The sequence below is a fragment of the Pseudophryne corroboree genome, chromosome 3 (genome assembly GCF_028390025.1).
Source record: "Pseudophryne corroboree isolate aPseCor3 chromosome 3, aPseCor3.hap2, whole genome shotgun sequence".
Lineage (NCBI taxonomy): Eukaryota > Metazoa > Chordata > Amphibia > Anura > Myobatrachidae > Pseudophryne > Pseudophryne corroboree.
In genome coordinates, this window is record NC_086446.1 from 329022664 (window position 1) to 329049745 (window position 27082).

The 27082-nt window shown below is 45.5% G+C and overlaps 1 protein-coding gene across 1 annotated transcript in view; it reads left to right on the forward strand.

Annotated features, from left to right (window-relative positions):
• RAB22A (RAB22A, member RAS oncogene family) overlaps nucleotides 1–27082 on the forward strand; it is a 55274-nt gene that overhangs the window by 27102 nt on the left and 1090 nt on the right. The window contains exons 2-6 of the mRNA XM_063959565.1: nucleotides 2476–2555; nucleotides 2650–2731; nucleotides 14515–14586; nucleotides 15574–15680; nucleotides 16970–17079. Coding sequence (XP_063815635.1) covers nucleotides 2476–2555; nucleotides 2650–2731; nucleotides 14515–14586; nucleotides 15574–15680; nucleotides 16970–17079 — 451 coding nt within the window. The remainder of the gene's footprint in view (nucleotides 1–2475; nucleotides 2556–2649; nucleotides 2732–14514; nucleotides 14587–15573; nucleotides 15681–16969; nucleotides 17080–27082) is intronic.

Here is a 27082-nt window from a genome sequence, read left to right on the forward strand (position 1 = left end):
CTACGGTTATCATACTGTTAACTGGGTTCAGATCACGAGTTGTACGGTGTGATTGGTGTGGCTGGTATGAGTCTTACCCGGGATTCAAGATCCTTCCTTATTATGTACGCTCGTCCGGGCACAGTATCTTAACTGAGGCTTGGAGGAGGGTCATAGGGGGAGGAGCCAGTGCACACCAGCTAGTCTAAAGCTTTTACTTTTTGTGCCCAGTCTCCTGCGGAACCGCTATTCCCCATGGTCCTTACGGAGTTCCCAGCATCCACTACGGACTATGAGAAATAGAATTATCGGTAAGTAAATTCTTATTTTCTCGTAGTCCGTAGTGGATGCTGGGCGCCCATCCCAAGTGCGGATTGTCTGCAATACTTGTACATAGTTATTGTTAACTAAAGGGTTATTGTTGAGCCTTCTGTTGAGAGGCTCAGTTGTATTTCATACTGTTAACTGGGTATAGTATCACGAGTTATACGGTGTGATTGGTGTGGCTGGTATGAGTCTTACCCGGGATTCAAAATCCTTCCTTATTGTGTCAGCTCGTCCGGGCACAGTGTCCTAACTGAGGCTTGGAGGAGGGTCATAGTGGGAGGAGCCAGTGCACACCAGGTGACCTAAAGCTTTCTTTAGTTGTGCCCAGTCTCCTGCGGAGCCGCTATTCCCCATGGTCCTTTCGGAGTTCCCAGCATCCACTACGGACTACGAGAAATAGATTTACCGGTGAGTAAAATCTTATTTTCTCTCTCTTAGGATATGTTTGTCACTGGGCTTACCTTGGGGCAAATGGCATAAGGAAGTGATAAACTCGACAGCCAATCGGCTCCAATATGCAAATTGACAGTTAAGAGCTGACTGGCTGGTGCGTTTATCACCTTGCACTTATCACTGGTTTTTCACTTCCTGATGCCTTCTCCAGGTTAAAACATCTGCCCCAATTGTCCCAGTGACAGACCTCTTTTAAAGCCTCAAGCCGGAAGTTTCAGTTGGGGTTTCTCTCTGTGGGCAACCCTGCATACACAGCTTCCAGAATGTATCACACCATCTTCCCTTTGTGTTGGAGGGTTTGTGGCCAAATGAATTTCCTTTCTACATAAGTTATGGTTGTGCCCACAGCCAGATATTCTTTTTCTAGGACAAATTTAGGTCTGTTATTTAGTCACCCTTTCCAATCCCTGTTCAGAAGGACACCTGGATGTTTCTACAGTCGACCAATTTCAGATGCTGTAGAATACTTACAAGAAACGGAATTATAGGTGGGAAGAATGTTTTCTTCTAGGATTTGGAAATCTGTTGTAAAAACTGATGGACTTTTATTACGTACGGTTTAAAACCATGCACAAGATGGAATATTAAACACCTTCATGCCAAATTCCCTTTGGAAATGTCACTCTGCATGTTGAGGTTTCTGGGCATATAAAGGAGTAACTTTGGTTTCCTATGTGACTTTCGACATGTCTGTTTTCTGTCAGCGACTGTATTTCATATTGTAGATACTAATAAAAATAAGGAGCATCTATATCAGTCTGACATCTATAGGTTTAAAAGCAAGGTTGGAAAATTTAAATGCTAATATAAAGCATTTTTCTCCTATTACCCGCTATTGCTTTGATTAAAAGAGCATTAATTTGGTTTCCATATACTTGGGAGAATAAGATATATTTAAGGGTAATTTTTCTGTTTAATATAACCAAAGAAATTTTTTTTTTCAATAGCTTATTGTAATAAAACAGAATTATTTAGATTAACAATAGTGTCCTTTGCTGGTCTCAAAGCATTTATATTACAGGTTGAGTATCCCATATCCAAATATTCCGAAATAAGGAATATTTCCGAAATACAGACTTTTTTTTGAGTGAGAGCGAAATAGTGAAACCTTTGTTTTTTGATAGCTCAATGTACACAAACTTTGTTTAATACACAAAGTTATTAAAAATATTGTATTAAATGACCTTTAGGCTGTGTGTATAAGGTGTATATGAAACATAAATTAATTGTGTGAATGTACACACACTTTGTTTAATGCACAAAGTTATAAAAAATATTGGCTAAAATGACCTTCAGGCTGTGTGTATAAGGTGTATATGAAACATAAATGCATTCTGTGCTTAAACTTAGGTCCCATTGCCATGATATCTCATTTATGGTATGCAATTATTCCAAAATACGGAAAAATTCCATATCCAAAATACCTCTGGTCCCAAGCATTTTGGATAAGGGATACTCAACCTGTATAACCTTTAGTCTTACCCTGTCAGAAAACTTACTAGACCTATTGCTTTTTCTCGTATTTGTTTAGTTTAGCCAGCAAAGACGATGGTGTAAAATTAATAGAAAATAAAATATTTATATACACTTATATTGAAGAAATATCAAACAGTTGGTTCTTATTTTGTTTGTATCCTCTTTGAAAAACAGATTGCATCTGTGCAGTTACTTGTAATCACTATCATATGCTCTTGACACTTATTTATTTTTCTGCAGGATACAGGTGTTGGAAAATCCAGCATTGTCTGGCGGTTTGTAGAAGACAGCTTTGATCCCAATATCAATCCAACTATAGGGTAAGAATTAGCCATGATGATGCTAGTGACATTTTTGGAAACTGTTGGATCAATAAATATATTCATTATTTGCAACTGGTGTTTTATGTTCCAGGGCCTCCTTTATGACCAAGACCGTACAATACCAGAATGAATTACACAAGTTTCTTATCTGGGACACTGCAGGTCAAGAGCGGGTACGTATTGAGTTAGATAGATAGATAGATAGATAGATAACATTTCACAAAAAATACATACTTTAATTTAAAATTTTTATCCTTCCAGGAAAGTTCATATTATCCAAAAACTTGATCAATAGATTGTGTGAATAGCCAATGCATAAATCAATACATACGGCTTAATTCATACCTGATCGCTGTTGTGTGAAATCGCACAGTAATGGATTATCGAATGACTGTGCATGCGTATGCACTGCAATGCGCAGGTGCAAGGCCAAACAGCGACAGAATGGTGTGAAAATTTAGTTCGCTAGGCGTACACAAGGTGATTGACAGGAAGCGGGCGTTTGTCGGTGGTAACTGGACGTTTTCTGGGAGTGTCATGAAAAACGCAGGCGTTCCCAAGCGTTATCTGGGAGGGTGCGTGATGTCCGCTCCAGCCCTGATCAGCCAGTTTCTTTTGCACTGTAGGAGTAAGTCCTGGGCTACGCACAGACTGGAAAAATAATTTGATGGTGAGTGAGTTGTGAACAGATTTGCAGCTGTCTGGCGAAGTTTACGCACGCGTAAGTATGTATTCGCACACTTGCACGGGGTGTGTTTTCACTCTCTTTGGGCGCCGACTATCTGATCACAGACCTCTGCAAATTTGCAGAGGAGCAATCAGGTCTGAATTAGGCCCATAGTCCTTCAGTTGCCCTGTAGACATACAGGTTCACCTGTCCAATCAGTGAAAAGAGTGGAGAAGTTATAGTAGCAGCCAATCAGCTTTGAGGTAGCGTTTATTAAGTACATATTATAAAATGATAGGTAGAAGTCAATTAGTTGCTATGGGCAACTTCTCCACTGGACACTTTTCTCTCTTCACTGCTTGATACATCAACATTATAGTGCCTGGTTTACTTAACAGATCAAATTCCATTCTTTATGGTTCGCACCTGAGAGGCTTAGCAGCATGGTGCACCAGGGTGAAGAAGGTGGTATTGTCTTAGAACTTGTGGTCTGATAGCGTGCAGTTTGCAGTGTGGCAGTCTGGATTTCTTCTAGCAGTGTCCACAGCTCCCTTCTGTCACTTGCTGTTGGGCAACATCACCGCTATCTAGCTCTGACATGGCCACGCTATTTCACCACAAGTTATAGGACAAAACTGCCACAAGTCTCTGCTGTGGGAAAATTGTATGGTAACTATAGCCAAAATCATGCTACAATATAAGCTTACCTTTACCCGCACTATTGCTATGCCACCAACGACAGACTGTGGAGGAGAGCGTTTGGGCCTATACATTATCTGTGCTGGGACGCCAGTAACTGGTCTGTGTGTTCTTCTTTTTTTTTAATTTTTTTTTTATACCAAAAGTGGGTTATTTATCCGGCAGGGTCCACCGTTTTATCCACAGGATAACATTGGGATATGATGACGCGACAGCGGATTTGCCCCAATCGGTCAAAGCTTTCGGCCTCCTAGCATGCAACGGGCCCGTCCATATATCCCCGCCTCCTGGCTCAGGCAAATCAGTTGTTTGGTGCAGCAGGAGCCAGACCATGGTCAAGAGGGCTGCTGTTTTTTTTTAGCAGCCATAAGCTTTCTTATTTTATTTTCTGTCCTAGTGGATACTGGGGAACTGTACTTTAGTACCATAGGGTATAGATCGGGTCCACTGGAGCCTGGCACTTTAAAAAACCTTTAGTGTGTTTGTGTGTGCGCGCTGGCTCCTCCCATCTATGCCTCTCCTTCCAGACTCTGTTTAGAAAAATGTGCCCAATGAGCCGGGTGCATTTCTCTGGAGCTCCAGAAAGTATCCTTTATTTCTCTTACGTCCTAGAGGATGCTGGGGTCCATATTAGTACCATGGGGTATAGACTGGTCCACCAGGAGCCATTGGCACTTTAAGAGTTTGAGAGTGTGGGCTGGCTCCTCCCTCTATGCCCCTCCTACCAGACTCAGTTTAGAAAATGTGCCCGGAGGAGCCGGTCACAGCTAGGGGAGCTCTACAGAGCTTCTTTAGTAAAAGTTTATTTTGGAGTTTTTTTTTATTTTACAGGGAGGCTGCTGGCAACAGCCTCTCTGCATCGAGGGACTGAGGGGGGGGAGCAGTATCCGCCCTGTGGGGTCTGAGCCACTGTCTCCGCAGACTGGGCACTGAGCTCCAGAGGGGATAGATTGCTCCCCGCCACAGGGGAACGCTCACCCCAGCAGCATGCCGCCACCCCCTTGCAGAGCTGAAGTTGTGGTGAGTGAGTCACCGAACCCCCTAGCAAGCGGGTGGAGAGTGAGTCACCGACCCCCCCCCCTAGCAAGCGGGGGGTCAGTGTGAAGATGGTGGCATCAGGATAGGAGCGCAGTATTCACTGTGCTCGGGATGGCTCAGCGGTACTTGGGTGCGACGCTGTCAGGGGCGCCCTGAGCCGGCGCCTTAACCCTACACTGACCAGAAAGCCTGTCGGGGTCTGCGGATCTCAGCCAGCATAAATTCCTCAGGCCAGTATAATCTTGGAAGAGCGGGAAGACAGCTCCATTAAGGGGTCGGAGCTTCTCTTCAGAGCGGACCCAGCAGCGTTCAGTGCCATTTTTCTGCCTGCAGACATGCTGCCAGTGGAAGAACAGTACCTCCAGAGCAACTCAAGCTATCTGTACGGTACCATGGGGTTGTAGAAGGGAGGAGAGGCTGTGTAAGACTGTGTCACCTATTAAGTGACACAGGGCTGGTTTAGGGTCTCCGTATACCTGTAATAGAGCTGTGTGTGGGTTGGCTCCAATCTCTGTGTGTCTGCCATTCTTGGGAGGGAAACTCCGTCTGCCCTGTACCCTGTGTGTATGTTGGGTGTACAAGCAAACATGTCTAGAGACTCTGCCTCATATGCTGCAGAGGATTTATCTTCTTAGGAAGATCCCATCCCATGTAATCGGGATTGCACTGTTGTAGCGCGGATCCCAGCTAGAGAACCGGAGTGGTTAGCCTCTCTTAGGGGTGCTATTTCTCAGATTTCTGAAAGGGTTGCAAGGACTGAGCATGCAACTCGGGTATTGCAATCCTCTATGGCATTATGGTCTGATACTGCTCCCTCTGGTGCCCCTGCGGTACATTCTCACAAACGTGCTCTTGCCCAAATCATGCAGGATGACACGGATACCGATTCTGACACAGCAGAAGGTGATGGGGATGTGTCGAGGGGGACGGCATCACTTGCTAAGGGGGTGCAGTTGATGATTGAGGCCATGCGGGATGTGTTACATATTTCTGACACACCTCCTGAGCAGGTTGAGGAGGCCATTTTCACGGACAGTAAGAAAGCCCCTCTCACCTTCCCGGCATCTAAGGAATTAAATGCTATATTTGAAAAAGCCTGGGAAAACCTGGAGAAAAAATTCCAGATTTCTAAAAGGGTCCTGGTTCCTTTTCCCTTCCCAGAAGACGATAGAAAAAAAATATGGAAGTCTCCGCCTATAGTTGACGCCTCTGTCTCCAGGCTGTCAAAACAGGTGGTTTTACCAGTCCCGGGATCTACCGCGTTGAAGGACCCGGCAGATCGCAAGGTGGATGCTACGCTCCAATCCATATACACTGCTTCAGGGGCAATACTGCGGCCTACTATTGCCTGTGCATGGATTTCTAAAGCTATAGCCAAGTGGTCAATCACTCTGCAGGAGATGGATAAAGGTGACGTTGATTTGTTGTTACATAACATACAGGATTCTGCAAGGTTCCTGGTAGAATCCATGAAGAATCTGGGTTCCATGGCTGCGGGGATCTCCTCCATGTCCGTCTCGGCTTAAAGGGGTCTCTGGCTGTGCCAATGATCTGCGAACGCGGAATCCAGGAAAAGTGTGGAGAGCCTACCCTATACAGGACAGGCTCTGTTTGGGGAGGCACTGGATATTGCGGGTAAGTCTCCTTTTCTCCTCTCAGCCGCACCGGCTACGAAGAAGCCTTTTACTCCCGCCACGTCACAGTCCTTTCGGCCCACGAGTCCTAGAAAGAACAAGCCTTCTCACACTTTCTTCAGAAGTGGTCGTGCTGAAGCCAAAAAGCCTGCTCCCGCAGGTTCCCAGGACCAGAAGCCTGCTTCTGGAGCCTCAAAGTCCTCAGCATGACTGTGGATGCACAGCCTGGAGGAAGGTCAGGTGGGAGCAAGACTCCGGCATTTCAGCCACGTCTGGGTGTGGTCTGTCACAGACCCTTGTATACAAGATATAGTGTCCAGGGGGTACAGGCTGGAGTCTCAAACTCTCCCACCTCACCGTTTCTTTAAATCAGGCTTGCCAGCTTTGCCGGCAGACAGAGCGATTCTTCTGGACGCTATCCGAAAATTGATAGTGTCCGAGGTCATTGTTCCAGTTCCGCCTCATCAGTGGAAAATAGGTAACTATTCAAACCTTTTTGTGGTACCGAAGCCGGATGGTTCGGTAAGGCCAATTCTGAACTTTAAATCTTTGAACCCTTATCTCAGGGACTTCAAATTCAAGATGGAGTCTCTGAGAGCAGTTATCTCAGGACTGACGGAGGGGGAGTTCCTGGTGTCCCTGGACATCAAGAATGCGTTCCTCCACATTAGGCCTGATGCAGTGACCAATCTCAGGTTTGCACTGTTAGACGATCACTATCAGTTTCAGGCACTGCCGTTCGGTCTCTCCACGGCACCGAGGGTCTTTACAGTACTGTACTTCCTTCACAACCAGATTATTGTGGCGCAGACACTCTCTCATTGCCCATTCGATGGTAACAGATGGGCAAAAGCAGAAGTGACTGGTTTCTACTACTACTACTCTTCCTTTTTTTTTTTTTTTCTATCTATCTTGTAGTTTACGGGTGTGGTACCACTGGTTACTCAATTGGTTACCTCATAAGTAGAATTATTGATTATTGTTGAGTCACAAAGCCTGAACCTTTTACTTTCAGTTTCTTTTTAATATGTATCTAATTATCTTCATTTGAGATATTGAGAACTGAAAAATAGAAATTTTCGCTCTGACAAATGTCTTTCCATTGTTGTTACTCACACTCGATGTTGATAGTGCCCATCTGGACACCAGATAATTAGATTACAGAGGAGTGTCCAAAATCTGTACAGGCCCACTCGACTAGGTCGGTGGGTTCTTCCTGGGTGACTGCCCGGTTTGTCTCGGCTTTACAGCTCTGCTGAGCAGCTACTTGATCAGGTTCGAACACATTTGCTAAGTTCTCCATGTTCGATACTTTGGCCTCAGGACCTTCAGTTTGGTCAATCAGTTCTGCAGAAACCTCTGCACTCTCCCACCCGGTTTGGGAGCTTTGGTACATCCCTATGGTACTAAATGGACCCCAGTATCCTCTAGGACGTAAAAGAAAATAGGATTTTAATTACCTACCGGTAAATCCTTTTCTCGTAGTCCGTAGAGGATACTGGGCGTCCGCCCAGCGCTTCGTTCTTCCTGCACTGTTACTCTGTTAAGTAATGTTGGTACAGCCATTGCTGTTCCTGTTTCATGTTTGGTTAGTTTGGCTTTCCTCTTGATGTGTGTGCTGGTTCGGAATCTCACCACTAAACTTATCTATCCTTCTCTCGAAGTATGTCCGTCTCCTCGGGCACAGTTTCCTAGACTGAGTCTGGTAGGGGGGGCATAGAGGGAGGAGTCAGCCCTCACTGTCAAATTATTAAAATGCCCATGGCTCCGAGTGGACCCGTCTATACCCCATGGTACTAAATGGATTCCCAGTATCCTCTACGGACTACGAGAAAAGGATATACCGGTAGGTAATTAAAATCCTATTTTTATGTATTTGCCTATTTTTCTATGAGGCTGTATTGTCTTATTTAAATTTTATGTTTAAACTTAAGAAGTCCGTTTACTGTAAATTCTCTAATTCTTGTAAATAAATAAAAAACGAGATTTATGGTAAGAACTTACCTTTGTTAAATCTTTCTGCGAGGTACACTGGGCTCCACGAGGATAGACATTGGGGTGTAGAGTAGGATCTTGACTCGAGGCACCAACAGGATGAAAAGCTTTGACTGTTTCCAGAATGCACAGCGCCGCCTCCTCTATAACCCCGCCTCCCTGCACAGGAGCTCAGTTTTTAGTTAACCAGCCCAATGCAGTAGCAGGAAAAGGGACGACAACGGTTAGTAGCCACATACACCACACTCTCACGACAGGGGAAGTGTCAGCGGCTAATGCCATACCAACCCAAAGAAGCGAAGTGCGTCAGGGTGGGCGCCTTGTGGAGCCCAGTGTACCTCGCAGAAAGAGATTTAACAAAGGTAAGTTCTTACCATAAATCTTTGTTTTCTGCTGCGGGGTACACTCTGCTCCACAAGGATAGACATTGCGGATGTCCTAAAGCAGTTCCTTATGGGAGGGGACACACTGTAGCGGGCACAAGAACCCGGCGTCCAAAGGAAGCATCCTGGGAAGCGGCAGTATCTAAGGCATAGAACCTTATGAACGTGTTCACAGAGGACCACGTAGCCGCCTTGCACAATTGTTCAAGGGTCGCACCACGGCGGGCCGCCCAAGAAGGTCCCACAGACCGAGTAGAATGGGTCGTAATGTGAGCAGGAGCTGATAGACCAGCCCTCACATAAGCATGTGCAATCACCATTCTAATCCATCTGGCCAAAGTTTGCTTGTGAGCAGGCCAGCCCCGTTTGTGAAATCCAAACCGTACAAAGAGAATCAGATTTTCTAATAGAAGCAGTTCTCTTAACATAGATACGGAGAGCCCGTACCACATCCAAAGACCGCTCTTTGGGAGACAGATCAGGAGAAACCAGTGCCGGAACCATAATCTCCTGATTAAGGTGGAACGAAGAAACCACCTTAGGTAAATATCCGGGACGAGTCCTAAGAACCGCCCGGTCACGGTGAAATATCAGATATGGGGAACTACAGGACAAGGCACCCAAATCCGACACTCTTCTAGCTGAGGCAATAGCCAGCAGAAACACCACCTTAAGGGAAAGCCACTTAAGATCAGCTGAACCAAGAGGTTCAAATGGAGACTCTTGTAACGCCTCCAAAACCACGACAAGTCCCAAGGAGCCACAGGCGGGACATAGGGAGGTTGGATACGCAACACGCCCTGAGTAAAGGTATGCACATCAGGTAAGGTCACAATTTTTCTCTGAAACCACACCGACAAGGCAGATATTTGAACCTTGAGGGAGGCTAGACACAGGCCTAAGCCCAGGCCCTGCTGAAGAAAAGCCAACAACTTGGCTATACTAAACTTGGAAGCGTCATAATTGTTAGATGCGCTCCAAACAAAGTAAGAATGCCAGACCCTATAGTAAATCCGAGCCGAAGCCAGTTTCCGGGCCCGCAACATAGTTTGAATGACCGCCTCATTAAACCCTTTAGCCCTTAAGACTGAAGGTTCAAGAGCCACGCTGTCAAAGACTGCCGGGCTAGGTCCTGGTAGACACGGGGGCCCTGAACGAGGAGGTCTGGGCGTTGTGGAAGTAGAGTTGGACGCTCTGACGATAGGCCTTGCAGGTCTGAGAACCAGTGCCGTCTGGGCCACGCTGGAGCTATGAGAAGCAGAATTCCTCTTTCTTGCTTGAACTTCCGAATTACCCTGGGCAGGAGTGACACCGGAGGGAACACGTACGGCAGCCAAAACCTCCACGGCACCGCCAGCGCATCCACGAATGCTCCTTGAGGATCCCTTGTCCTTGCTCCGAAGACCGGAACCTTGTGATTGTGTCGAGACGCCATCAGATCTACGTCTGGAAGGCCCCACTTTTCCACTAGGAGTTGAAACACTTCTGGATGGAGGCCCCACTCGCCGGCATGTACGTCCTGACGACTGAGAAAGTCCGCTTCCCAATTCAGGACTCCCGGAATGAATATCGCCAATATGGCCGGTAGATGGCGTTCCGCCCAATGTAGAATCCAAGAGACTTCCTTCATTGCCAAACGGCTTCGAGTGCCGCCTTGATGATTTATGTAAGCCACTGTGGTGGCGTTGTCCGACTGTACTTGAACAGGACGGTTCTGAATTAGATGCTGGGCCAGGTTCAATGCATTGAAGACCGCCCGCAATTCCAGAATGTTGATTAAGAGGAGGGACTCCTCCTTGGTCCACCGACCCTGAAGGGAGTGTTGCTCCAGCACCGCTCCCCAACCTCTTAGACTGGCATCTGTCATCAACATGACCCAGTTGGATATCCAGAAGGGACGGCGCCTGCACAATTGTTGGTCCTGGAGCCACCAGAGCAGTGACAGACGAACCTCCGGAGTCAATGAGATCATGTGATACCTGATCCGGTGAGGCAGGCCGTCCCACTTGGCTAGAATTAGCCTCTGGAGCAGGCGAGAATGGAAATGAGCATACTCCACCATGTCGAATGCTGAGACCATGAGGCCCAGCACCTGCATTGCCGAATGTATCGACACTTGCGGACGAGAAAGGAAGCAACGAATCCTGTCCTGAAGCTTCAGGACTTTCTCCTGAGACAAGAACAACCTCTGGTTGTGAGTGTCCAATAGCGCTCCCAGGTGCACCATGTTCTGAGCAGGGACCAGGGAGGATTTCTTCCAGTTGATGAGCCACCCGTGGGCTTGTAGAAACCGGACCGTCATATCCAGATGATGTAGGTGAAGTTCTGGGGAATTTGCCAGGATTAACATGTCGTCCAGATACAGCAGTATCCTGACCCCTTGACGGAGGAGTACCACCGTCATCACCGCCATGACTTTGGTGAAGACTCGCGGAGCCGTAGTTAAACCAAAAGGTAACGCCCGAAACTGGTAATGGAGGTTGCCAATTGCAAACCTCAGGTGTTGCTGATGTGACGCTGCTATAGGAACATGCAGGTAAGCATCCTGTATATCCAGGGAGACCATGTAGTCCCCAGGTTCCAAGGCCAGAACTATAGAGTGAAGGGTTTCCATACGGAACTTGGAAATCTTCACAAACCTGTTCAATTCCTTGAGGTTGAGAATGGGCCGGGAGGACCCATTCGGTTTCGGGACTAGAAACAGCGGAGAATAGTACCCCTGGCCCCTCTGCGCAAGAGGCACCTGTACTACGACTCCTGTATCCAGGAGGGTCTGTACCACCGAATGTAGAGTGTTTGCCTTTGTCTGGTCCGGCAAAATCGATAAGGGGGTCGGTTTTTGAAGGGTATGGCGTAACCTCGAGTAACGACTTCCCGTACCCAGGCATCTGAAGTGGTCTTCAACCATTCCTGGGCATACCCTAGAAGCCGGCCCCCCCACCCTGGGATCCCCGTCATGCGCTTTCAGACAACCCTCCACACGTTTATCCGTAGGCTCTTTGAGAGACGTGACGGTAGTGACAGGTAGAGCTGAGGAAACCACCATCCTAGCCACATGTGAGTCTACTGGAGGAGGCGTTTCCCAATTTTTAGACAGCTCTGGCGCGAGGGGATTAGCGAACCAGATCTTCTTTTGAGGCACAAACTTCTTACCCAGGTTTTCCCAGGGTTCCTGACTTATATCCACTAGGTGGTCAGAGTGAGGTAAAACTTGTTTAACCACCTTCTGACGCTTGAACCTATCTGGTTTCTTAGGAGGGACGGATGGCTCGGGATCATCCGTAATCTGCAAAATCAACTTAATAGCCTCCAAAAGATCAGGAACATCCACATGTGAACTACCCTCCCCATCAGCAGTATCTGTGTCAGAATCTGTGGGGTCAGTGTAAGTGCCGTCTTCATCAGACGAGGTGTCGGTGACAGCAGTGGATTGTGAGGAGATAAGAGCTCGCTTAGAGGACCCCTTGGGCTTGGGCGAGCGAGGGTCAGACTTTTTAGTAGTCAGGGACTGGTTCAACATCTTCAATTGAGCAGATAAATCGTCCGCCCACGGCGGGTTAGCTGCAGGGACCACATACGGTTGTACCGGCATAGGGGGTCCTATAGGGTGTGTTAGTTTATTAACTAGTGTATGTAGAAGCGTGGAAAAAGCGGCCCACGGTGGGTCATTATGTGCCTCCGTTGCCACGGGTGTAGTACTGGTGACCGGCCGTCAGCTTACAGACGCCGGGATCCCGGCGGGGAGGGGCGAGTGCAGCAAGCCCCTTGCGGGCTCGCTGCGCTCGCCACGCTGCGCTCGCCACGCTGCGGGCTCGGTGGCGACCTGCGGTCGCCACGGGTTCTATTCCCACTCTATGGGTGTCGTGGACACCCACGAGTGGAAATAGTCCCTGTTGGTCGGCATGCCGACCATCGGGATAGTGAGCCGTCGGGCTCGTGGAGGAGGTCATGTGACTGTCGGTCAGCTGACCGGCGGTCACATGAATACCACCCGTTGCCACAGTCCCACTGGGGGGCAAGGAGCCCCCAGAACCATAGCCCACAGCTGCTATATTCTCCTCATAGGGATCTGTGGCTTCAGCAACACCGGCAGTGTGTTCAGCCCCAGAACAGTTACCCTCAGAAGCAGACATGATATAACTTGCAGTATCAGGTAACACAGTACAATTGGCAGCAGCATAATACCTCTTACCCAAACCCCTGCACAGTGTAGTCAGCACTAGCAGAGATAAAGGAGAGATATGGTGACTAAAATCACAGAGAAAAATACTTTATTAAAGTATATCTTTGTGAAAATCCTATATAAATATAAAATCTGACGCACCAAGCCCCCTCAGGTTATAGAATATAGGGATAGCAAGTTGAGTGAAAGACACGAAATGGACACCACTCAGCTAGCTAATGCGCACACACATAGATAGTCAGTTTGTACAATGCAGAGGTAATGACTAACAATAATGCACTGGACTAGCATATATATATATATATATATATATATATATATATATATATATATATATATATAATATAGTCTTAATGTGGCAGTAGGCGGCACTCTCAGGACTACAATAATAGCAACAACGGAAGAGACAAGCAAACTACTCCATAGATCTTTAGATCAACGTTTCGATTTATCAGAAAACCGTCATCAGGATCATATGAGCGCCGCTGGGGAGAGCTGGAGATGCAGCAGTGAATGTCTTCTGACATTTACACACCGCTGCTGCCCTTGTAGTCTTCACTTTTTCTTCAAAAAAAGCTCTTAGGGCTGCCTGGAGCAGCCCCTCTGTTATGTGCCTGCTTACTGCAGCACCAACTTCAAAACTGAGCTCCTGTGCAGGGAGGTGGGGTTATAGAGGAGGCGGCACTGTGCATTCTGGGAACAGTCAAAGGTTTTCAGCCTGTTGGTGCCTCGGATCAAGATCCTACTCTACACCCCAATGTCTATCCTTGTGGAACCCAGTGTACCCCGCAGCAGAAAAACATTTTCTAGGTTGAATATTTTATTCATTGGGAGAATGAATGCTGCTGTAGCCTTTTACTTCAACTCCTTACTTAGCTAATAGATACTACCTGCAAATATTACACACACTGAAATGTGTCCTTGAGTAAAACAAGGACATTTTCTTAGTACTGTAAAAAGTTACAAGTGTCATTCCTTCAATATGTTGTACACACATTCTTCAACAGTGTTAGAAATTATCGTTTTGCTCAAACTAGAACATGTTCCTAAAAATTAAAATAAAATGTGGATTATGTTGCTATTGATATAAATTGAGTTTAAAAGGAGCTTTTATTCAAAATACAACTTTTTTTTTATTTTTTTTCATGTTAAAGTGGCTCATCTTGCACAAGACTAAACAGATCTTATACTGGAATATTTTTTTTTTAATAGGTCTATATGCAAATTTTATTTTAAAATGTTAATCCTTGCTCTCGTTGATAGACGCCATCTTATGTGTTGTAGGTTAGAATGTGTTAATGGCGCTTCAGAAATTCAAGATTACTTTTAAATGTTATGGTGATTTCTCTTATTGTAGTTCCGTGCCTTAGCCCCAATGTATTACAGAGGATCTACCGCAGCTATCATAGTTTATGACATCACGAAAGAGGTGAGATGTAATTTTTTTCTGTTTTTGTATTCTACCTGCCAGGTTGATTTCCATGGGGTATATTCAATTAAATTCGGATCCGTTCTGACATGCATTTGTCGGAATGGATCCAACAAGCCCTATTCAATGAGTGTCCAAATCCGACTGTTCCCAGTGTCCCTTCTGTGCTGCTGCTGTCAGCAGCTCCTGATGTGCGAGATCACAGGGAGCTGCTGGAGGGAGCCGCACTCAGCCCTGTGTCGGCCGGGGAGCGCGGACTCTGGCCGGGAGAACGCAGCCTGGAGAGAGGTACCTGCTGCCCCTATAGCCCTCCGCCCCGCTCCCCCATCTCATTTCCTCAATCTGACTTTTTTTAAAGTCGGATTGAGATTGTCAGATAAGGGGGAAAAAGCTGTAGAATTTGGCCCCATTTCCGACAGTAGCACGCGGACCGGCGGCTATTCCGCCGATCCATGTGCTTTCCAACAAGTTGAAATGCCCAACTTGCTGGAAAAAAATGGGATATATTGAATATGCTGGAACCCCTTCTAACCTTAAAAAGTTGAAAACTGACGTCTTTCCGTCAAGACGTTAGTGTCGACTGTAATTGAATATATCCCCATGTCTCTACCTATCTGCTCCAGGTTTTTTTTTGGTCTGATACTTGCTAAACCTTATTTATTCATTCACTCTTGTGTGGGTGACTATAGATGCAATACAAAGAAGTAGAAATCACAAAATGAATTGATAACATGCTATTTTTCACCTCAGAGTAAAAACATGTAAGCTGATTAAAATGTTTGTATAGTAACTTTAAGCAAAACTTCTATATAGCTTGTGCCACGTACAATGGTATGATAATGTGTTTGTGTAAGAAATTTATTTTTATTGGATTGTGTAAAAATAAAATTGTTTGGAAAAAAACAAAAAAAAACAAAGCTTGTGCAAACCTGACCTCAGTGATTGTAAACTGGTATGTAAAAAATTTTTTTGCTACATTATCTGCAGGATACCTTTTCAACGCTAAAAAACTGGGTGAAAGAGCTGAGTCAGCATGGACCTCCCAACATTGTGGTGGCTATAGCCGGAAACAAATGTGACCTAAATGATGTCAGGTACCTCAGTCACACCTGGATTGATAGAGAAACAATTGTCTGTTTATTTTAGTAGTACTGAGTGTAAATCAAGTGCTCAACTTACATTATGTGTTTCCAGATTTCTGTTATTAGTTTCATGCAAACTGGGGATGATGGGGATACAAATTCCCAAAACACCCATTGGGGATGATTGGATGCAAGTTCCCAAAATACCCGTTACCTATTGTGGTAATAAGATACTGCACTAAAGCATATAGGCCTCCTTCAAGCTAACAATTGGAGACTGTATTAAGGGCTATTGTGTGATGTAATGAATTGGTATCGGGAGGACCTATACAAATCATGTTAGTAAGTGTAACTGTATGTACTCTTGTTATGATTTTCTTTGTTCCCCAAGGAAACATTTTATGAGCACTCGTACCATGGAAATAGTTGGTGTTGCCCTTTGCAATCAACCAAATGCTTAGATATGTTTTTGAAGTTGCACTACAGCAATGAAAGCTGCTGATTGGTTTTTATGTGCTATACCACCCTATCCCCTCTTGCACCAGTTCTCATAAGTTTTCCTCGAGCAGCAAGTAAGGTAGCTGAGGCTCTCACAATACTATTGAATTACAAGGATGACTGTAGGATAGTAAATTAAACAGTCAGGTCAAAAATGTCATAATGGAAAATGAAGTTGATTTCTAATGGCAAATAAATTGTATACATTACATTGGGAACAGATTTAAAGTTGATGTTACATAGCTATACTTTGAATTTCGTTTTCAGCATTTGTAGAAGCAAATACAGGTTGAGTATCCCATATCCAAATATCCGAAATACGGAATATTCCGAAATACGGACTTTTTTGAGCGAGAGTGAGATAGTGAAACTTTTGTTTTCTGATGGCTCAATGTACACAAACTTTGTTTAATACACACAGTTATTAAAAATATTGTATTAAATGACCTTCAGACTGTGTATATAAGGTGTATATGAAACATAAATGAATTGTGTGAATGTAGACACACTTTGTTTAATGCACAAAATTATAAAAAATATTGGCTAAAATTACCTTCAGGCTGTGTGTATATGGTGCATATAAAACATAAATGCATTCTGTGCTTAGATTTAGGTCCCATTGCCATGATATCTCATTATGGTATGCAATTATTCCAAAATACGGAAAAATCCGATATCCAAAATACCTCTGGTCCCAAGCATTTTGGATAAGGGATACTCAACCTGTAATCTATTTGCATAATAGGCAGTGTTGTCCTTAGTTTGTGATCTGTGAACATAACAGATTTCTAAATACTTTTTAGAGAGGTGCTAGAAGCAGATGCCAAGGACTATGCTGACTCCATCAATGCTGTATTTGTGGAGACCAGTGCCAAGAACGCCATCAACATTAATGAGCTATTCCTAGAAATTAGTAAGTATTAAAATGTGTGCACCAAATAGAGAAAAAGAGAGTTCTGTATTGTAGTGCACTATTGAGACCATTCATATATTATAGTGTATTTCACTAAATGTTAAGTTAATAAATCTTTGATAGTGTATATTATATTATAGGATTCTCTATGAAAGGCGAAATATAGTAAAATTAACTAAACAATATATTTGTTTAGGAGTTTGTTTCAAAAATCTGTTTACTGCAGATGCTAGTTCATGATATGATATGTAATGTATCTAGTAATAATTATTTATCTAACATCCTAGTGGATGCTGGGGACTCCGTAAGGACCATGGGGATAGACTGGCTCCGCAGGAGACATGGGCACTTTAAGAAAGAATTTAGGTTCTGGTGTACACTGGCTCCTCCCTCTATGCCCCTCCTCCAGACCTCAGTTTGATACTGTGCCCAGACGAGCTGGGTGCTTTTCAGTGAGCTCTCCTGAGTTCGCTGAGAGAAAGTATTTTGTTAGGTTTTTTATTTTCAGGGAGCTCTGCTGGCAACAGACTCCCTGCATCGTGGGACAGAGGGGAGAGAAGCAGCCCTACTCTCTGAAGCTAGGTCCTGCTTCTTAGGCTACTGGACACCATTAGCTCCAGAGGGATCGTACGCAGGATCTCACCCTCGCCGTCCGATCCCAGAGCCGCGCCGCCGTCCCCCTCGCAGAGCCGGAAGACAGAAGCCGGGTGAGTATGAGAAGCAAGAAGACTTCAAATCGGCGGCAGAAGTTCTCCGTTCTTCACTGAGGTAACGCACAGCACTGCAGCTGTGTGCCATTGCTCCCACACACCTCACATACTCTGGTCACTGTAAGGGTGCAGGGCGCAGGGGGGGGCGCCCTGGGCAGCATTTGGAACCTCTTTTTGGCAAAAGTAAACATATATACAGTTGGGCACTGTATATATGTATGAGCCCCCGCCAAGAAAATGCATATTTAAGCGGGACAGAAGCCCGCCGTCGAGGGGGCGGGGCTTCTTCCTCAGCATTCACCAGCGCCATTTTTTCTCCACAGCTCCGCTGAGAGGAAGCTCCCCATGCTCTCCCCTGCAGATTCACGGTAGAAGAGGGTAAAAAGAGAGGGGGGCCACATAAATTAGGCGCAAAAACACAATATAAACAGCAGCTACTGGGTTAACATTAAGTTACTGTGTTATTCCTGGGTTATATAGCGCTGGGGTGTGTGCTGGCATACTCTCTCTCTGTCTCTCCAAAGGGCCTTGTGGGGGAACTGTCTTCAGAAAGGGCATTTCCTGTGTGTGTGGTGTGTCTGTACGCTTGTGTCGACATGTCTGATGAGGAAGGCTATGTGGAAGCAGAGCGGGAGCAAATGAATGTGGTGTCTCCGCCGACGGCGCCGACACCTGATTGGATGGATATGTGGAAGGTTTTAAATGATAATGTTAATTCCTTACATAAAAGGTTAGAAAAAGCTGAAGCTTCAGGACAGTCAGGGTCCCAACCCATGCCTGATCCTATGTCGCAGAGGCCGACAGGGTCTCAAAAGCGCCCACTATCCCAAATTGTTGACACGGATACTGACATGGATTCTGACTCCAGTGTCGATTACGATGATGCAAAATTACAGCCAAAATTGGCTAAATCCATCCGTTATATGATTATAGCAATTAAGGATGTGTTGCACATCACAGAGGAAACGTACATATGTATGGGGAATTGAAGCCACAGGTAACCTTTCCCCCCTCACTCGAGCTAAATGAGTTATGTGAAAAGGCTTGGGAATCTCCATATAAAAAACTGCAGATTTCCAAAAGGATTCTTATGGCGTATCCTTTCCCGCCAACAGACGGGTTACGCTGGGAATCCTCCTCTAGGGTGGACAAAGCTTTAACACTCTTATCCAAGAAGGTAGCCCTGCCGTCACAGGATACGGCTACCCTCAATGATGCTGCGGATAGAAAACAGGAGGGTACCCTGAAGTCCATTTATACACATTCAGGTACCTTACTGAGGCCGGCGATCGCGTCGGCCTGGGTGTGTAGTGCTGTAGCAGCGTGGACGGACACCCTGTCTGAGGAACTTGATACCTTAGACAAGGATACTATATTATTGACCCTGGGGCATATTAAAGACGCTGTCCTATATATGAGAGATGCTCAAAGAGACATTAGTCTACTGGGTTCTAGAATAAATGCTATGTCGATTTCTACCAGAAGGGTCCTGTGGACTCGGCAATGGACGGGTGATGCCGACTCAAAAAGGCATATGGAGGTTTTACCTTACAAGGGTGAGGAATTGTTTGGGGAGGGTTTCTCGGACCTGGTCTCCACAGCTACTGCTGGAAAGTCAAATTTTTTGCCATATATTTCCTCACAGCCTAAGAAAGCACCGTATTATCAAATGCAGTCCTTTCGATCTCAGAAAAACAAGAAAGTCCGAGGTGCGTCCTTTCTTGCCAGAGGCAGGGGCAGAGGAAAGAAGCTGCACAACACAGCTAGTTCCCAAGAACAGAAGTCCTCCCCGGCCTCTACAAAATCCACCGCATGACGCTGGGGCTCCACAGGCGGAGCTAGGCCCGGTGGGGGCGCGTCTTCGAAATTTCAGCCACAAGTGGGTTCACTCCCAGTTGGATCCCTGGGCAATAGATATTGTGTCTCAGGGATACAAGCTGGAATTCGAAGAGATGCCCCCTCACCGATACCTCAAATCGGCCCTGCCAGCTTCCCCCCACGAGAGGGAAATAGTGTTAACTGCAATTCACAAATTGTATCTTCAACAGGTGGTGGTGAAGGTTCCCATCCTTCAACAAGGAAGGGGTTATTATTCGACCATGTTTGTAGTCCCGAAACCGGACGGTTCGGTCAGACCCATATTGAATTTAAAATCCCTGAACATGTACCTGAAAAGGTTCCAGTTCAAGATGGAATCGCTGAGAGCGGTCATCGCAAGCCTGGAAGGGGGGGATTTTATGGTGTCTCTGGACATAAAGGATGCATACCTGCATGTCCCCATTGATCCACCTCATCAGGCGTACCTCAGATTTGTGGTACAGGATTGTCATTACCAATTTCAGACGTTGCCGTTTGGTCTCTCCACGGCACCGAGAATATTTACCAAGATAATGCCGGAAATGATGGTACTCCTGCGGAAGCAAGGAGTCACAATTATCCCATACTTGGACGATCTCCTCATAAAAGCGAGATCAATAGAGCAGTTGCTGTTCAGCGTAGCACTTTCTCTGAATGTGTTACGGCAACACGGCTGGATTCTAAATATTCCAAAGTCGCAGTTGGTTCCTACGACTCGTCTGCCTTTCCTGGGCATGATTCTAGACACAGACCAGAAAAGGGTTTGTCTCCTGATTGAGAAAGCTCAGGAACTCATGACACTGGTCAGGAACCTATTAAAACCAAAACAGGTGTCTGTGCATCACTGCACTTGAGTCCTGGGAAAGATGGTGGATCTGCTCAGAATATATATGCATCAGGGATAGTGTTATTATAACTAGGTAATCTACACTCATTTGCATTTTGGATCTGCTCAGAATATATATGCATCAGGGATAGTGTTATTATAACTAGGTAATCTACACTCATTTGCATTTTGGATCTGCTCAGAATATATATGCATCAGGGATAGTGTTATTATAACTAGGTAATCTACACTGTCAATGTGTATATTATAAGCTATATTGTATTCTAGGATGAAACTTTATTGCAGCTTTGAAATAGTTGGTAACTGCTATCTTAGTGTTTGTTTTTAGTTGAGTTTTATGGCATGCTCTGTAAACGGGGGTGGGATGTTAGGCCTTGATTGCAATTACTAGAGACACATGGATACTTACCATTCATAAGGATAGATGCCTGGCTGAACAACAGCCAGCTGAACAGGGCTTTATTAGAAGGGCTTATTTAAAAGGGTTATGAAAATATTACAATATAGACTTACCCAGGACTTACCAGGACGAAAACAGACGGAAACAACCCACCGACAAAACAGAAAACATCGTCCCTTCCTTTCATTCCCAATCATCTGTGTATTTCAGCGTATGTAAATATTTTACCAACTAAAATCCTCATGACCCCTAAGAACAAAATGCAACCAATTTGGTAGACAACTATATACTTTGTGATTTACATGCGATTGTACATACCTGTTTGTCACTTTGCTCTATAATGCACAGTTAACATACAGCAGAACAACACCAGTAAATAGGCACCTGAACTTTTAACTTGAACAGGTAAAACCTTACACTCTCAGCCTAAAAAACACTGGCTTCATCTCAAACTAACTATGTTCCACAAATTGATTTTCTGCATTGCTCTTCATGGAGTATTCATAAAGGCCATTGCATCATTCTGTCTCCCAGCAACTCAGCCCTCTGTACATGTTGCCCCCTCAATTCTACACTCCCCTCTTATTAGCACTCATGAGCTTTTTACTTCCCTATACTCATTGACAATAACATCTACAACCTCTCACCATAAAAAACTTTCACAAACCTCTGACACCCACATTTATCTCTCTCTTCTGCTTCTGATAGCTGGTGACATTTCACCAAATCCAGGACCCAGCCACTTGCATCACTCGCATTCACCTGATTCACAGCAACATAGAAATCTAGCTAACCTCATAAACATCACATGTCTTCCATCACCCCCCAGATCACTAAAATGTGCCTTATGGAATGCACGCTCTGTTTGTAACAAATTAACATCTATCCATGACCTCTTCATATCTAACAACATCAATCTGCTGGCTATAACAGAAACCTGGCTCACACAATCTGACACAGCCTCCCCTGCAGCACTGGCACATGGTGGTCTCCACTTTACACACACCTCCAGACCCGATAACCATAAAGGAGGAGGAGTTGGACTTTTACTTTCCCAATCTTTTGCATATACTGTTCTACCACAGGTTCCATCACTCACATTTACATCATTTGAAGTACATTCCATTAGGGTTTACTCTCCTTTCTCTCTGCGTGTTGCAGCTATCTACCGCCCACCTGGGCATCCAAAACAATTTTTGGAAGATTTTTCTGCCTGGCTCCCTCACTTTCTATCCTCTGACATCTCCACCATTATCATGGGTGATTTCAATATTGCTATTGATTGTCCAAAATCTGCTGCGCATGCCTCCAAACTACTCTCTCTAACCTCCTCTCTTGGCCTCTCCCAATGGACTGACTCCTCTACTCATCAGGCAGGCCACTGCCTTGATCTAGTATTCACCAAACTATGCTCCATCTCTGAACTCACTAACACTCCTTTCCCCCTATCAGATCACAACCTTATCACCTGCATGCTTTCCTCTGTTAATTCAAACCCTGTGTTGCGGAAGTTCTCCAATCTTCCTCAAACTCGCAGAAATATTAACACAATTAATCTTCAAGAACTTTCCACTTCACTCCAACAACTGCTTTCACCTATTTCTGCATTCACCTCTCCTGAGATGGCTGTATCACACCTTAATAAGACTCTAGAACTAGCCCTTGATGAAGTGGCTCCAGCTACCCATCACACTCCACGTAGGCCTAGATGTCAACCATGGCACTCCAAATCAACAAGACAACTACAAAAACTCACACGAAAACTTGAACGTCAGTGGCGTAAATCTCGTATTTCAAGTGACTTCCTCACATATAAGACAGTCTACCATTCTTATAAAAATGCCCTGGACACTGCCAAACAAACATATTTCCAAACTCTTATCTCTGCTCAAGCCTCTAACCCCAAACGACTCTTTAATACATTTAAATCACTTCTGAATCCTCCCGCACCTACCCCACCAGCCACTATCAAGGCACAGGATCTTGCTTCCTACTTCAAGGAGAAGATTGATAAGATCCGAGATGAAATGGTATGCTCTTCGGCAGCCAGTGACCTGCTCCGTTCTGTACCTGAACCATCTGGCACTCTTTCTTCATTTGATCCCACAAATGAAGATGAAGTATCATCACTCTTCTCATCCTGCTTCTCTACTACCTCTCCTCTTGATCCTTTACCCTCACAAATAAGTAAAGCTCTGTCTCTGGTGCTCATCCCTACCTTAACTAACATCTGTAATCTCTCTCTCTCTACTGGTATTTTTCCTTCACTTTTCAAGCATGCAGTGATTACTCCCATTTAAAAAAAACAAAATTCTGACCCTAATTCTCTCTCAAACTACCGCCCTATCTCTCAGCTCCCTTGTCTCTCTAAGCTACTTGAGAGACTTGCCTACACTCGACTCACACACTTTCTTAACTCATACACTTTGTTGGACCCACTTCAGTCAGGCTTCCGTTCCCAACATTCCACAGAGACGGCACTGACTAAAGTGGTTAATGATTTGGTCACTACGAAGTCTAAAGGCCACTACTCACTACTTATTCTTCTAGATCTATCTGCTGCATTTGACACTGTAGACCACTCTCTTCTCATACAGACACTACAATCCCTAGGTCTTAAAGACACAGCCCTTTCTTGGTTCCTATCGTACCTATCTAATCGCTCCTTCAGTGTTCGCTTCTCTGAATCTACCTCCTCTTCGCTACCTCTTTCAGTTGGAGTACCGCAAGGCTCAGTCTTGGGTCCTCTGCTTTTCTCTATCTATACCTCATCTCTTGGTAAACTAATCAGCTCTTTTGGTTTTCAGTATCATCTGTACGCAGATGATACTCAAATCTACCTATCCTCCCCTGACTTGTCCCTATCTGTACTGGACCGTGTCACTGAATGCCTTTCTGCCATCTCATCCTGGATGACATCTCGCCACCTCAAACTTAATATTTCAAAGACAGAGTTAATTATATTTCCACCGGCCAATAGTAGGTACCAACCTGATATCTCTATCACTGTTGAAAACTCGACTATCTACCCTACCCCACAAGCTCGCTGCCTAGGTGTCATCCTTGATTCTGATCTGTCCTTTGTTCCCCACATTCAATCTGTCTCAAGATCATGTTACATGCATCTAAAAAACATATCCAAAATACGACCATACCTTACACAAGACACTGCTAAAACTCTAATCCACGCTCTCATTATCTCCCGCATTGATTATTGCAATAGTCTCCTAACTGGTCTTCCCAAAACAAGACTCTCACCACTACAATCCATTCTGAATGCAGCGGCGAGGCTTATCTTCCTCGCTAGACGTTCATCGTCTGCAGATCCACTCTCAGTCCCTCCATTGGTTACCTGTACTCTACCGCATTCAATATAAAATACTTTTACTCACACACAAGGCCATTAACCAAACTACACCAACGTACATCACTTCGCTTATCACAAAATATCTCCCAACCCGACCTCTTCGCTCTTCACAAGATCTGCGTCTCTCATCCACACTCATTACTCGCTCCCACTCACGACTGCAGGACTTTCATCGGGCTGCACCCACCCTGTGGAATGCCCTACCACGCACAATAAGACTCTCCTCTAGTCTCCAAACCTTCAAGCGTTCCCTCAAAACTCACCTCTTTAGGCAAGCGTATCAAATTCCTGAACCGCCCACATAACTTTCATAAACCTTCCTATCAAATTACATCCACTCTTTACAGTCCACACATATCCTCACATGTCTTCTCATTCTATGCAATAGATAGCACCTTTCCTTGTGTACATATGCCTATTTCCCTATAGATTGTAAGCTTACGAGCAGGGCCTTCCTACCTCTGACTGTTATCACCCAGTTTGTTATTGTTATTTCAAATTGTAAAGCGCAACGGAATTTGCTGCGCTATATAAGAAACTGTTAATAAATAAATAAATAATCATACGAGGCCATTCCCTTCGGCAAGTTCCATGCGAGGACCTTTCAATGGGACTTGCTGGACAAGTGGTCCGGATCACATCTTCAGATGCATCGGTTAATCACCCTATCCCCCAGGGCCAGGGTGTCGCTCCTGTGGTGGCTGCAGAGTGCTCACCTTCTCGAGGGCCGCAGATTCTGCATTCAGGATTGGGTCCTGGTGACCACGGATGCAAGCCTCCGAGGTTGGGGCGCAGTCGCACAGGGAAGAAATTTCCAAGGTCTGTGGTCAAGTCAGGAGACTTGCCTTCACATCAACATCCTGGAACTAAGGGCCATATACAACGCCCTACGTCAAGCGGAGACCCTGCTTCGCGACCAACCGGTTCTGATTCAGTCAGACAACATCACTGCAGTGGCTCATGTAAAGCGCCAAGGCGGCACAAGGAGCAGGGTGGCGATGGCGGAAGCCACCAGAATTCTTCGCTGGGCGGAAATTCACGTAAGCGCACTGTCAGCAGTGTTCATCCCGGGAGTGGACAACTGGGAAGCAGACTTCCTCAGCAGACGCGACTTCCACCCGGGAGAGTGGGGACTTCATCAGGAAGTCTTCGCACAGATTACAAGTCGGTGGGAACTGCCACAGGAGGACATGATGGCATCCCGCCTCAACAAAAAGCTACAGAGGTATTGCGCCAGGTCAAGAGACCCTCAGGCGGTAGCTGTGGACGCCCTGGTGACACCGTGGGTGTTCCAGTCGGTCTATGTGTTTCCTCCTCTTCCTCTCATACCCAAGGTGCTGAGGATAATAAGAAAAAGAGGAGTGAGAACAATACTCATTGTTCCAGATTGGCCACGAAGGACTTGGTATCCAGATCTGCAAGAAATGCTCACAGAGGACCCGTGGCCTCTTCCTCTAAGACAGGACCTGTTGCAACAGGGGCCCTGTCTGTTCCAAGACTTACCGCGGCTGTGTTTGACGGCATGGCGGTTGAACGCCGGATCCTAGCAGAGAAAGGCATTCCGGATGAGGTCATTCCTACGCTGATAAAGGCTAGGAAGGACGTGACCGCTCAACATTATCACCGTATATGATGAAAATATGTTTCTTGGTGTGAGGCCAGAAATGCTCCTACGGAGGAATTCCAGCTAGGCCGTTTCCTTCACTTCCTACAGTCCGGAGTGAATTTGGGCCTAAAATTTGGTTCCATTAAGGTCCAGATTTCGTCCCTATCCATTTTCTTTCAAAAAGAGCTGGCTTCTCTACCTGAAGTTCAGACGTTTGTAAAGGGAGTGCTGCATATTCAGCCTCCTTTTGTGCCTCCAGTGGCACCTTGGGATCTTAACGTTGTGTTAGATTTCCTGAAATCCCACTGGTTTGAACCACTTAAAACGGTGGAGTAGAAATATCTCACCTGAAAGGTGGTCATGCTATTAGCCTTGGCTTCGGCTAGGCGTGTGTCAGAGTTGGCGGCTTTGTCACATAAAAGCCCTTATCTGGTTTTCCATGTGGATAGAGCAGAATTGCGAACCCGTCCACAATTTCTGCCGAAAGTGGTTTCATCTTTTCATATAAACCAACCTATTGTGGTGCCTGTGGCTACTCGTGACTTGGAGGATTCCGAGTTGCTTGATGTGGTCAGGGCTTTGAAGGTTTATGTAGCCAGAACGGCTAGGGTCAGGAAAACAGAGTCGTTGTTTATCCTGTATGCATCCAACAAGCTGGGTGCTCCTGCTTCAAAGCAAACTATTGCTCGCTGGATCTCTAACACGTTTCAGCAGGCTCACTTTGCGGCGGGATTGCCGCTGCCAAAATCAGTTAAGGCCCATTCCACTAGAAAGGTGGGCTCTTCTTGGGCGGCTGCCCGAGGGGTCTCGGCATTACAACTTTGCCGAGCGGCTACTTGGTCAGGTTCAAACACTTTTTTGCAAAGTTCTACAAGTTTGATACCCTGGCTGAGGAGGACCTTGTATTTGCTCAATCGGTGCTGCAGATTCATCCGCACTCTCCCGCCCGTTTGGGAGCTTTGGTATAATCCCCATGGTCCTTACGAAGTCCCCAGCATCCACTAGGACGTTAGAGAAAATAAGATTTTACTTACCGGTAAATCTATTTCTCGTAGTCCGTAGTGGATGCTGGGCGCCCGTCCCAAGTGCGGACTTCTTCTGCAATGCTTGTATATAGTTATTGCTTCAATAAGGGTTATGTTATGGTTGCATCAGGGGTTGACCTGATGTTCTGTTATTTTGTAATACTGTTGACTGGTTGTTATAAACTCATGTT